At 29.1% G+C, this 15198-nt stretch overlaps 1 protein-coding gene across 1 annotated transcript; it reads left to right on the plus strand.

Annotated features, from left to right (window-relative positions):
* Positions 1–10562: 10562 nt before the first annotated feature.
* On the plus strand, positions 10563–13609 carry LOC131844962 (uncharacterized). Its single transcript, XM_059193958.1, has 4 exons — positions 10563–10671; positions 11907–11957; positions 12577–12663; positions 13346–13609. The coding sequence occupies exons 1-4, from the start codon at positions 10633–10635 to the stop codon at positions 13592–13594; spliced, it is 426 nt and encodes a 141-aa protein (XP_059049941.1). The 5' UTR covers positions 10563–10632; the 3' UTR covers positions 13595–13609.
* The last annotated feature ends 1589 nt before the right edge of the window (positions 13610–15198 follow it).

Raw genomic sequence — 15198 nt, forward strand, 5'->3', positions numbered from 1 at the left:
TTACCAAATGTTCATATTTACATTAGGTAAGATAAAAAAGAATATATCATTATTTCATATATCTAAAGAGAAAAATTATCTCTAAGAGAGGTTTTAGGGAAAATAAACACATGAATATTCACAACAATCCAGTGTAAAAGTCATCCAATACACCGAACCTATCTTATCAGAACAACACCGTATCCACGTTACGTTACTGAAATCGAAGACAGTAAGCTGAGAGTAAAAGCATTGAAGTCGTACTATGACCGATTGTAAAGGATTTAAAAGGTTATGTCTGGTTAGGAATGAATTAAGTTTTTGTGGACTAAACGTTCAAATTGAAATGTAGGACGATAATCCGAATTATTGAAATAGTATGTTGTTTGTTTCCTTATGTGTACATACATAACCTAATATTGTCCAATATATTTTGTACAAAAGATATATAATAATTTTTTAGGTACATATACTCATAACTGTATTCACAAATGGGGTAGTCAAAAGCATTTTTAACTGTCGACGATGTTATGCAGGGAACATTTGAATCCAACGAATTTTAATTTGGTTTCTTATTATTATACAGTTAGACTCAAATTTAAATTGGTATATCATATTTTTGGTATTACTGTTTCAGTATTACGAACTTTGAGGTCATTTAATCGATAAATTGGTGTAACAATAAAACATATTATATTTCTTAGAGTCCGAAAAGTTCTATATAAATCGATTTAATTTAAAAAAATGTAAACTATTATTTAATAATTATCAGAAACTTCTGTATTAGGAATATATTAAAATTTCGAATTCATTTAAATTATCTGATTTAAATTATAAAGATTTCGAAGCAGACAGAGAGAGCCAAGTTGTCTCTATTCTTACTTCAGCTACTTTCATAATTCCCCTCGATGTTAGTTTCGGAGACACTTAAAATTTCTCACAGTGAGCACATTAAGTTCACGAAAGGTCATCCAATGCTTCCTTGATATTTACGTCATTTCATTTTTATATGATATCAGCATCAATCATTCATTTCACATGCTTTCCGTATGCTCAAACTCACGTATCATAGTACAGTCATTAGTACCTTCTCATTTTACGAGTAATATCGACCCTTTCCAATATATTCGCACATGTATTGCGAATATAATATGCCTGATTTAATTCAGAGAATCCTGCACTTTTTTGTACTTCAATTTTATTATACGTAATAATATATATCTACGTACAATTTGTACGCAATTGGAATATATTATATAATAACATAACAAGTTGACTATGTACGATGGTAAGTGGTAATTGGTGTCTATATACATAAATAGCACTATGATCATCATGTGACACCCGTGGTACCATTCATGCATTGTCATTCGAGAGGACTAGGATGTCGTACCTCTTATACTGTAATTTCACAGCATAATTTGAAGCAAGCTGCTTGATCGCTGTAATAGTCTTCTTATTGAAGTCACTCATTGTATCCGCTGTGATTACTCTGCATATTATGTCAGTACTATAAATATTTCCCTACCGGATCCCCGTTACATCCACATTACTCACCTTTATCTACTGTTATGTATGTAAATAATGGGTAGTTTCATTATTTAGTTGTAAGTTGATTTATGTGTGGTACCGACCGACCTATACAATTGTTATGACAATTAAATGAGTTTTCGTTTTCAATCTAAACCAGGTTGTATATTTTAGTAACTGGTTCTGAAAATTTTAATTTCAAACCTCATTTTGTTTTATTTCATTGAAATGGTAATAAGCTGACGGCCCATCTGATCATAAGCTGTAACCGTACCTACATGAACAGCACTATGTAAATCATATTGTGAGATACTACGCAATGTCTTTATTTGTTTTATTTTTTTATACCAAATTGTATATATATAAAATATTATTCTTTAAATTATAAATTTATTCTTTAAAATAAATATTTTACTTTAAAAGTAAAAACACACTACAGTAATAATAAATAATTGAAAGGCAAGATTCCAGTTTTTTTTATAATATATTTACTCTTATTTAATAGTAAAACGAAACCAAAGTAGGTAATTATGAATTATAGAACTCGCTACTCCTAAACAAACTAACAAATATTATAAGAGGAATATGATGGATAGATAGAATATAAAATGCGTTATTTGTACTATATCTACTGAATGCACTTAAACTGAAGCATGTATAAGTATAACAAGACGAGCAAATTGCTAAAAGCAATCTTTTGAAAATATCCTTTGGATAACAGCGTTGGTAATGGAACAAGCAGTTATAAAGTATTTCATTCAAAATTATTATAAGTTACGTACCTAGATACCATGGAAATATAAAAAATACTTACAAAATATAAAAAAGCAAATATACATAGATATTGCAAAAGATCGGCTATTCTTACATTCTGATACTGCGAAACCGCTGAAAATAGATAAAAGGCTTAGAACAATAGTAGTGTCACTGATAAATCTGAAAGCCTCTTTCCGAATCGTCATTTCCAATTATATGAGTAGGTTAACGTAATATTCTAAAACTTATATTTTGTAATGCTTTTGTTATCACGCAATGATTAATTTTCTTTATCATTTATTTATAAATTATTTACAATAGCCCTCAGCGCATAAAAAGAAATAAAAAGTCATTATTATTATTATTAACATATAATTTTAAATTATTAGTGTAATATAATATAAACAAATTAAAATATAGATTGTTGTGGTTCATTTGTAATCGACTTAATTACGTTGATTGACAAATAAAAAATGCTCATTAGTATGTTAGCTATCTTTCAAAAAATTAATAAAATCATATAATAATTTGCCTGATACAATAAAATTAAACATATTAAAAGATTTTTCTGATAATTGAAGCATATTACACTATTCAAGAATATTTGCTAGGTAATAAATAATATAAACGTCTTGGCACATGTTATGAATCTTTGTTGACTAGTGTTTATAAGTGACTATAAACACTAGTGACTACATTTATATGTGAAATGGAATATGAATAAAATAAAAATAAAACAAACCTGACTTTTCTTCTAATAGATACGCATACAACTGGCGTCTGCCGGCCGCGAGACGGAGAGCAAACAAAAGGAATATGATTGGAGTGAGATGAGTGGCGCCCACGTCTCAGATAACACCTCAAGGATCAGATGACCAACGCTTTAATAAGTTCACGGCCAGCTTTAAAACGTTTTCCTATAGATTATCCATATAGAATATACTCTTTTATTTAAATCAATTGTGGTAGTACTATTATTTTGGTCAATCAAAATAAAGTTTGATCTTATGGTGAAAGTGAAAGAACGTCTCCAAATACATGTTTTACAAGCTGTAGTCCGGATTGACGATTGAAATATGCTTATGCTATACGTATGCTTGACGTATGGAATCATAACATCCTAGTCTTCAGGGTTAGCAACGTATGAGATGTGCGACGCGTAACAAAGTATTTTGTGACATATGTAATACTATTCATGTATATGATCAATAATTAAAAAAAGTCACAACTTTTTTTCTTTCTTAATAATAACGGTACATTACTAGATTTGACTAGGATAATAAAGGAAAAATACACGGTAAAAGGTAAAATAGAGAAGGAAAAGCTAAACCGTTTTATTATGAACAGAGATCAATTATCAGCAGTGATACAATAATGAGGTATAGATGATAACTACGATTATTCTTACTCTTCCAGCTAAGAAATTGGTGTTGTTCTTTTAGTTCTCTTACAATACCTTGGTAACGAAAAGAAGTCGTGACAAATTGTATTCCTACTACATCTCAATACCAATGTCGCTAGATTGTGCAACATTGCAATGCTTAATTACTAAGCCTATAATAGATTCAGGCAATACGGCGCCATACTATTTTATGAGCCCATTAAGTACATAATTACAGTTTTGCAGTCAATAAACGTAGGACACTTAACTACCAATGTAAAATGAAACGAGTAGTTGTGGGTTATCTCAGTATTTCCTGATAGCCAAAATCTGTGATTATATTATTTTGTTACATATAAAAAATATTCGAAAGTTTTACATAGTACAAAGTCGCCGCCGCTGTCTGTATATACTTAATTTTTCTAAATTACGCAACGAATTTTAATGCAGTTTACAACGATATATTTGAGTGATTGAAGAGAAAGGTTAATATGTATAATATGCATTTCTTTTTAAAAAAATTAGTATAAAAAAATTGAGAAATTTCAAGATTTGAAATGCACCCATGCGTAGCCAAAGTGACTCACTAGTAAATTATGTATATGAAACAAAACTGTCTAATATTTATATGTAATGAATATCTATTATAAAACAGTATTGACTTAATTTTATATGTTAAAAATAACTGAAACTTCAAGAAAATATCTAACGTGTGTCGCATAGCTCTGAATAAACTAACAAACTAAACGGTATAAAAATTATTGATTTTTTAAGGTTAAAACTTATACTAATATTTTTATTTATTTGAAATAAAAAAGGAATTAAAAATTTATAAGAAAAAGTGCTATGTGCTATACCTAACACGATGGAAAAAATTAAAACATCATGGATTTCAACTCTTATGATTTCAATCGACTTTCAAATATATCATATATTTTAACCGTCATCTGTCCCTCTCCCATTCCCCTGTATTAACCGGTTTACAATGATTAATATGAAATTCTTTTAACATATTTTTTTTGTATTAATGAATCACTAATGGGTCGGTTCTTTTTCATGGAACAAAATATACTTCTATTACATGGACTTGTAACATAGGGACGTGTATGAACGACAGATAATCTAAAACCTCCTCCACAGTCTGTGAGACTTAACTATAAGTAGACATATCCTTGAAGGCTTATGTAAGAAAGTCAAGAAAATATTCCTATAAACGTAAAGGACAGAATTTTCACATACTTCTTAAAATGAAACTAATATCGTGTATTAACAATAATTGTGCCATGAAATAAAAGTAAATTTAGTACCTAACTATTTTAAAGTAAACATATATAATTGTATAACTTTGTAGTATTAATAATAATTTCCTATTCTTGCTTTAACTATAACTATAATTCTATTTCTATTTCTCTTTTAAATTAATATACATATAAATAATTGAATTGTTATCACACTTAATTTCAAGAAATTAAAGTTATTATATTGGAACTATTATAAACCGTGTTAAATAATGTATGCTATAAATATAAAGTGACAAATTTAGCACTTCCTGTGAAAAGTTGACTGCTTTCTCTTTCTGCTTTGTTGACCTCAATCTCACCTATTTCAGCCGTTAAGGAGCTTGTTTAGTAAACTATATTTCTGTTCAAGATTTCGGTGATATGAGGATATGGTAGTGAAATTGCAGAATAATAAGGATGACATTTTAATCATCCTGAATGGCAACGAATGAGGATCATAATAAGCACATCATGTGATAACGTGATATCTGTAGTAATGTGGTAATAGTAATGAATACAGGCCTTACCGGAGCAATTACTGACAGGTTTTAAGCAAACAATTTAGAAAAATAAGTAATAAGTGTAATATTATAATCGATATAAACAATGGAAATATCAAATTACTCATACATTTATAAAATTATATTTACACAAAAGATGATAAAGCCGTAATAATTTTGTAAATGGAAGCTTTGTGCTTTTAGTAATAAACCTTTTATAATATAGGTATGTATTAATAGGAGGTATATTGTTACTGCTAACTTTGTCAATTGTAGTTGTTATTCCTTTTTTTAATTTTATGTGTTTCTTGATACCTATATTTTTTTTAAATCTCGTTAATTGTAAACCTCTTCTAAAAATTAAAGAATATGGTGAAAATATGTACCTAAGTTTTATGTTATACTGTCCAGTTACCACTTGCATATTTATGACCTTAGACCTCAGAACAATTTTCAGTCTTCAATAGTGACTATTATTAATTTTCTGAAATATTATCTACAAATTTTACATGCGATCTCATACGATATATGTTATTATATTAAATATAAAAAAAGTAAATCGGTATTTAGTATTAACTTAATGACTATAGTCTTCTTTACAAATAAAACAAGTCGTAACTATCTCGTCTCTGGTAACGATTTGCGTTTACGTTTACGAGTCATAAATATAGTCCTAGACATAAGGGGATTGAGATGGCTTCGTTCTCACCATCAATAAGATGAATTGCATCGCTTCAGAACAAAATCTATTAGTGTAAATGACATAATAGGATAGCTAAAAAAATATGATTTTCATATATTATAGAAAAAAAAAGTGGATATACTATGTCAATGAAAACTATTAATTTAAAATATATGTATTTTATTACTTTTCTCTTGCAGAATGGACATTTACCAACAATGTAACCAATAATATTTCCTTTCATCTTTCTTATATGTGTATAATTACAGTATACTATTCCCATAATTGTAATAATAATAATAATAATTTATAAAATTATTTCCGATATTTTAAATAAAAATAAAAATCCACAACAATTCACCAAGCACCCCTCACCTCAGCATCTAATCCTAAGCTAAGCAGAGCTTGTATTGTGGGTACTGAACATACTATTAAATTCTTATTTTTTATCCACATTTGACTGATTAAGATTTCAGATACTAATGGCAGACTCTACCACCGCCTGTCCAATTAATGTAATATATCAACAGTGTTTCCATCATTGGTTCGATCTTTTAAAGTTCTGATTTCAAATCCGGCTATAATGGCTATTTATTGTAGTAAAATGGCTAGTAAAACACTAGTTTATAATGCTATCTGATAGATGGATATAATAAGCTAATAAACTATATAAATACTTGTTCCGATAAAAAAATCTAGATGTAGAATAGAATAGAATAGAAAATCATTTATTCAAATAAACTTAATTTAAGCACTTTTGAATAGTCAACATTTTTTTAAATCTACCGCTTATTCGGAAAGCTGTCTCATCACAAGAAGAATAAGCAAGAAACTTGTGTGTTGCTCTTTTAAACAATCCTTGTAAGTTCACATTTTACAAGTCGAAACGTGTGAATACAAACTACGAACCAGCACTAATTTATTTAGGCTCAAATATAAAAACACAATAAGATTAAATCAGTCGTAGTGATAAGAGCAGACCAGTCCCTACAAGCAGCACTCGTTCACGAGTATGACGGATGAGCCAGCCATCACTACGCTCGACCATATTTTAGGGAGCCCAATGACCCGGCCCACCACGCCGCCACATGTCTGGACATTTTAGTGAGCATGACTACTCATTCCACTCGACCACGTCACAGCTACAAAAATTACTATATGGTAGTTACAGTATTCGCACTTTACATGAGGATGCATGCGGCAATCAATACAAAAGCCGCTACGCTATCATATATCAAGAAAGCAGTATGAAAAATAAATTATAACATTGTCCGCAAATAAACTTATACTTGCTATATATTGCTATCATCTATAAATGTATCAATGATCATACAAGTTAAATAGTCAAACTCTGATAGAAATGCGTCACCACCTTATCTCATAATTGGCAAATCCCACTCGTGCCGTTGAATGGTCGAGTTTACGGCACATAAACCGTATGGGCCGCCCAATAAGTGATCACTGCACGTCTTGTGCGTGCCTCTTGGGCGTAAAAGCTGCGTAAATTGTCCTATGTAAAGCTACGGCCCCTAGTTCAGCGATGTAGCGGAAACTCAATTTGATAGTGGAGACATAATAATTTGTAGGTTGCTAATTTTTACCCATTATAAACAAGTGGTGTCTGCGACTTCATTTGCATGTACATTTAGAGACGCCTTAATAAATTAAACTATACAATAAACAAATTATCTATATAGTGTCATCTATGATTATAAACTAATTAATACAATTGAAGGATGCGTGTTGAAAGTTTGTAAGAAATTATTTGTTTCATCCCTTTAACATGAGCGCTAAAAAAGTCCCCTCCTACTTCAATCGTCTTTCTGTCACAGGTATGTTCCTTTGCAGACTCATATTTAATAAAATATTCTATTATTATTTTCTTAATTTCTTTTTCATGAATGATGATGATGAAAAAATATAACATACGCCTCGTCACGATTACACTTTTTTTATATAATATATAGAGATAATTCAATCAGATCCCATATAGTAGCAAATAAAAAACAAAAACATTTCACATTTATAGTAAATTTATGTATTTTTAGTTATTATATTATTTCATGTTCTAAAACAAATACAATAGTTTATTGAATAAACGGTAAAATCGCTCTAATATAGACCTCAGCTCTAGAGGCAATTTGACTCATCCCTGAACAAGTTCGGCGTGTAGTTATGACCTACAATTACTCGTAACTTGCATGAGATCACACTGGAATGGTTGACATGAACCTTTTTATATCCTGAAACGATGTTACATATTGGTATAGTATTCTTATTGGTGATATTTAGTAGGTCTTTTTATATTTAGTATCAATCAACACAGTGCTATTTATTGCTTATTGTTCCTATCACAATTAATAAATTAAATATACCAACATAACTTAAATAATCATAACTATATGTTTGAGAATATTAAAACTAAAACAAATATAAGCAATTGTGAAAATCTTCATAGCAAAATGTTCAGAGACATCTCTTATTCAAGCAAGAGGACTGTTGGGTAAAAAAACTTTTAATATTTGTCACATATGTATAGTTTTTATAACCGCACTGGATGATTTTTTCTATATATTCAGTTGTATAACAATATCTGTTGCTGGGTGAAGTAACAACTAAAAAATTGAGAATAGAAACATTAAGGGTTTCACACAAACTTATACCTATCATTTGCCTACGTTATATTAGTACAGAAACTATTTTCAATATCTCTAATCTCTTCAAAAATGATTTTAAACTAACGAGATTATCTTTACATTTATAGACAGTTAATAGATAAGTATATATAGGGAGAGCACTACAACTAGTTAATATATGATGGAGAAAACCACAGCCTAAAGTTAGTTCCAAATTTATACCTGGAATTTATTAAACTGCCGAGTATTTTGAACTTAAATTTATTTTTTTATTTATAGTGCATTATTATACAGATAAATGCATTCATGTTTATTTCTGATATGGTCAGTAGCGCCATCTATCAAACGTTCAATGAATTCTGTCGCATCATTTAAATTGCTTCGTCTTTGTTGCTTTCGTGTTTAGTTGTATCAAACTAGACAACAAGATGGATATAAAACGTATAAATTATCTTAATGCATCAAGTCATTGTTAAAGTTAAACAACAAATTTTCTAAATATATCTACATACCTACTTCAGGCATACTACAATTAGTTTTTTTTATACCATAATGATAGCAAACAAGCATACAGCCCATATGAACGCCTAACACTGTTCTGTTTTACCGTAGTTTCCGTGTGTACATTGATCTCGCCTATTACAGACCTCAAGCAGCGTGATTTATAAGTTGTGCCTTGGTTTGTATAAGATATACTAGGGAAATTACAGGATATAGAGGCTTGACACCATAGTCTTCTGAAATGGCAATATACGTGCAGTAACACGGATATAACACGACGACTTGATGCTATTCAGGTATATAGATAGTCGACCATTTCTACATACCATCAGGTGGACCGTAAGCTTGTTTGCCGTTGTAGTTAACATAAAAAAACTATATTTACCTATACTGAGTTAGAATGAGAAAAAATCTGCATAAATACAACAACAAATAAATCGTTTTACATTGTACAAATTATCGCTACATTTAATTTTAAAATAACGTAAATTACAGGAAGCATAATATAGTATTTACATACTAATTTTGTAATTTTTGAAATTGGAGGTCGGTTTTTATCTGAGAAACAAAATATATAACTACTTGTCTAATTCATATTTAATTGGTACAAGCTGTTATTGAAGTTTTTATTTAAAATTAAAAGAAATATCTAAATAATTGCCTCTTTTTCGTCTCTCGAAATATAATAATTATAATTAATATTAATTTTCCTTATATTGATTATTTTGCTTAAATTTATATTAGTTTTTCTTAGAATAAACTCCAAATGTGAACTAATAATATTCTTGGTACCTAATCGACATTCGTTGTCAATTTCTCTAGAAACAACAGTTCATTGTTTTTAATAAAACTGATAAAGTATACCGATTTCAAAACACGGCTATATACTTTATGTAGATACTCGTACGGCTGACCAACTGTGATGATGGATTTTCAGGAATTAAAAGTTTATACATCAGAACGGAAAAAAAATTTTACTCGCATTCTTGCTTCTATGCTTCTCGGGTTAAGTTGTACCCGTAGTTCTACTTACTAATTACGTCAGACTAGCCATACAACATGCGTCGCCTTCAGATGAGAGGCGGCTAGCTGTGAACATGGCTGAAAAATGAATAAAAAAAATTATATACTGGAAATCGCGACAACTGCTATCCCGCCAGTCTCTTCGTAGGGACTCAAACCAACGTAGACTGAAACCAGGAATTCCCGATTTAATCGTAATGTATGGCAACTTGAAGATACGTGAACTTTTGACATTATTGTTGATAATGTCTTATTTATCAAGAGAATTCTAATAATATATATAATATTTCTTACTGCAACAATGTTTGTTTACATGTTATAATTACTGCAGTGAGAGCAGTGGTGTAGTTACTAGTGATCAAAAATGTATAAGTTACAATTGGCATTTATTTTAATAATATCAGTAAGTAAAAATTATATTAAATATTTTTGATTAAGTATAAAAAGTTGTCAGTGTGACATAATTTTTAATTTAATTTTTTAATTAAAGTAAAATATAAATGTTGAATTACAAAAAAATATTATAATATAATACTTTTTATTACAAAATAATATATATTAGGTTGCGTTACAAGTACTCTTAACGTTATTATGCAGTTGTTAGTAAATTCTTAATGACATTTTAATACAAATAAACTCTTCATTTGCGTCCGTTTAATAAGTTTAAATTTATTTGTTTTGTTTATTCATTTGTCCCCTATGGTATAAAAAAATTCGTACTAATTTTGCTCAGAGAAATTGTTGTTTATTTGTTCACTGAAGTTTATGTTATAAATTCTAATATTTTGGCAACGTAATTATAGTACAACAAAGATATTATTCATTAAAATTATAATTGTATATTTCCATAAAATTAAAAACTTGAGAATAGAAATCCTTATATATTACGGTGTGATTCATGGAGTCACACGAAACTGTAGCGTGACATTTATTTTTTTATTTAATTACTTAATACAGAAAACATGTGTACTAATTTACTGAAGAAACGATGATATTCACAGAGGTATAAAACATGATTCACAGTAAACGTTATAATCACGTAATTCCTTTATGTCTCTTCAGTATTGAATTATGTTATATAGTGAATTTTCTGTTTTACTATAGTCTGTCTATTTATTTTTATAAACAGGGTATGCATTAGGTCAAACAATCAGTAAATCTATTTTAGTTATGTTACTGAGCAGTTCACTCCTCTTATTTTCTGAATTATGGAAAATATAATATAATGTTGTAAAATCATAAAAAATACATTATGATACATAGTTTTCAGTTATGAAACTCTATCAATAACCACTGAAAATCACAAATAGAATGCTCCTTCACTTGAAAAAATGATCCCTGTGGTAATGAATTTATAAAAGATGGAAAATAATCATAATTATAATATAAAAGTTTTGGAATAATGACCATAATACCATATATGGTATATATATATATATACCCAGTTTTAGCTAGATTACTATACAAAATAAATGTAATAAATATTATTAACTAAATGATACCGATCGACAATATGTTTTATTATAAATTTTGGTGGACCTCTTACGCCAAGATCTCTTTTCTTCTAACTTCCAAAAACATTAACTATTATTGAATCGATATATTTAGCAATTTATTTTTCTTTATACTTCATTTCAGGCCATTAATGCTGATATGATTGAAGTACTTGGAAGGAAAGGAGCGACTCTGGTAAGTTGATTAATACAATCAAAAATAAACATTAAAGTTTATTTATGAATTGCATGATAGTGAAAGATACCTTGACTTACTGATGACAGTTTGATCACTATAACATAGAAATACATATAACATACTATTTTTATAGTGTTTATTGACTTTAAACAGAAATATACAATTAAGAAAACATTTATTCTCATTGAACATTTAAATCAATTACGCATTTTAAACTTTGATACTTGTCAACTGTTTCGTTTTTGAAATAAAATTTTGTTTCTAGCCCAATAGCTGTTGGTTGTTAGTTAGTCGGTCAAAATAAATTTCTTTATACAGAGATAGCAATAATTCTTATCTGATACATGGTCAAAATTTTCAATGGACAAAGCTACTGTGGCTTTGTGTGTAATTTGACAGTGTACTATCTATATTTCTTGTTGATAGAAGTTAATAGGAGACATCGAAAGACGTATAATGTGAAGTTAAGGGGAGATACCTTATAATGTAAACAGACTTATACTGTAGTCTTAGTTAATTGTTATTATTTTTATAGTTTCTGTAATATGACACTAGTACCAATGTTTGTTGTATTATACTTTTTCTGTTTTTCTTTCAACAAGACTGTATCTTCCAGAAACCCATATCTGCATGCTGTAATATACCAGAGTTGGGCTCTCCAAAGCCATTGTCTGAATGTTCCAATCCAAAGTTACCAGGTCCTGTGAGTATATTTATCAAAACAATAAAAATTTTAAGGTTGTATTAGTTTTTTGGTTTACCGTACCACACCTTTTGTAATTCAGAATTCAAATGAAGATTTATATACTTTTTTATTTGGGTCTTGTATGATTAGTCACTCATAACTCTTTTTTATACATAGATTGATATAAACTAATTACATTGCATATTATATTATTTGAATCACGTGTATTATGTATCTTATTATACTATGGTTGAAAACACAGTATTTCAGTCTTCACCTATTATAACCGCCAAGCGGCTTACTTAATTCAATTAGTGAGACTAAGATACTCTAGACCAATGCACTTTTACAGTCTACTTTCATTATTATTCTTTCTTTACTTATATTTTTTATATATTACGATGGTGGCTAAAACAAGCATACCGCCCGTCTGATGGTAAACAGTCTGCATATCTTATAGAAAACATAGCCTGAAACACCAAGCTGTCACGTGCGCATTGCATACCCATCAGAAACTTTAATATACCCTTCTTGAAAACTCCCATGCTGTAAACTCTCAAGAAAACCTAGGCAGTCAGTTCATCCCACAATCTAAGTGTACGTGGGAGGAAGCTGCTCTGAAACAGTATGTATATCTAATGTGGGCAGCATCTCGTTTGTCATTCTAATTTCATAAAAAATACAAGTTTTATGCTTTTAGTGTCGTGACGTACAATGTGTATTCGACAAGTCTGGATTTTTGACCAACCAGAACACATTGAACAAGGAAGCCTACAGAAATCACTTGTTGCAATTTGCCGACAAGCACAAGGACTGGTCGAGTGCCATCAACAAGGCTATAGAGGATTGTGTCGATAAAGATGTTAGACAATATCTTACCGAACCTTGCAAGGCGTATGACGTGTTTACATGTACAGGAATTGCTATGCTGAAGGTGATTATATTTTAATAAATAAATAGTTATTAATGGAGACATATAGTGGATATACAACAGTAAATATAATTTACTCTCGATTTCATCACAGTTGCACGTAAGACTCAGCAGCTACTAAATTTTCATTAGTCAATTCAGTTTTACACTGAAAATCCAATAATAAATATATGTAGGTATGTATGTTTAGAGAATAAATAAAAAAATATATAATACAATTGAAATATTGTGATAATTCTTTATTTATCATAAATAAATAAAAATTAATCAGAATATTTTTTATGAATTAATAATTGAATTATTATAGTTAATACCAAATATTTTTATTTTTACAGAAATGTCCCAACGCAGCATGGAAATGTTAGAAATTTATTAATCATATTATCTATTTAATAAAAAAAATTAACACAAGAAATTAATAAAAAATAAGGAAGCATCTTTATTTTTATCTATCATATCTTCATTTTCATTTAAGTTTCGATAAAAAAAATTCATTGTTCATTATTATTCATTAGGTTTATTGTTAGGCATGTAGCAATAGAAATGATGATTGGGTGCCAATAGATTTACGGATTTCTTCGATTACTACAACGATAATATGAATACAATAGGAAGGTAGATGGTATACATGACCTTTTTTTTATACCATATAAGTGGCCTTGTTGTGATTCCTAAATGCGGGAAAGAAACGGAATGCAAACTCAAAACAAATTCATAAATAGAACTAAGGGCTATTGGTATATTTCACATTTTCAGCAATTTTAGTATAATTATCTTGTTATTGTGTGTATTTATCTACAACAATTTTCAGCTTTGCATTTGTAAAATAATTATGTAAATTTTATAATTTTTATACAAATTTTAAATGGCAACAATGTAAGTTTATTGCATACCCATTTTAAGGTAATAAATACATTAATATTGTTCGAAATCCACAGAAATAGTGCGTAAATATTTCCATTTTAAAATAACTAGAATATTGACGTTTAATACTTACAATCAAGGCAAAAACTAATATAATATTAATAAGGAAAGAAAACATCTTTCAATGAAATTGAAACAATACGGACTTCTAAAGATTATTGTAATTTATATTTATGATAACGGTATAATTTTATAATTTTATGGCTCCTAGTAATAAAATTGAAGGCTTCACTATTTAACACTAACTAACAAGACTTTTAATTAAAAGCTGGGCGTCTTATATACATATATAGGTATATCCTAGACGGTGCGGTAAAGCAAGTTATCTTCATTGCTCTTAGAATATTCATATAAATAACAACAGCTGCATTATCGTCGGTTCATTGTACCTGCGTAATTGTCCACGCTGTACAAGGTCCCGTTCCTACTTGACACTGATTCACCAACCGTGATGATACGTCCCCTTGAGGACATCCGACTCACTAGAAGATTGTAACTAATTATTTGGATATTTTTAACGGCAAATCGATTTAATTAATTTAGAGGACATTGCCAAATATCGATTGAAGTTGTTAGATTTAGTTACTCTTATTTCGTGTTATTTATACCCGGAGTAATTTTTTTCTATCTTCGCAGTCATCTTAATAGTTGCTCCGTTTCTAACCATATCTTTTATATATACATATATTTATTTATTT

This window comes from Achroia grisella, unplaced genomic scaffold (genome assembly GCF_030625045.1).
Source record: "Achroia grisella isolate CSIRO2021 unplaced genomic scaffold, CSIRO_AGI_Agris_v1 utg445, whole genome shotgun sequence".
Taxonomy (NCBI): domain Eukaryota; kingdom Metazoa; phylum Arthropoda; class Insecta; order Lepidoptera; family Pyralidae; genus Achroia; species Achroia grisella.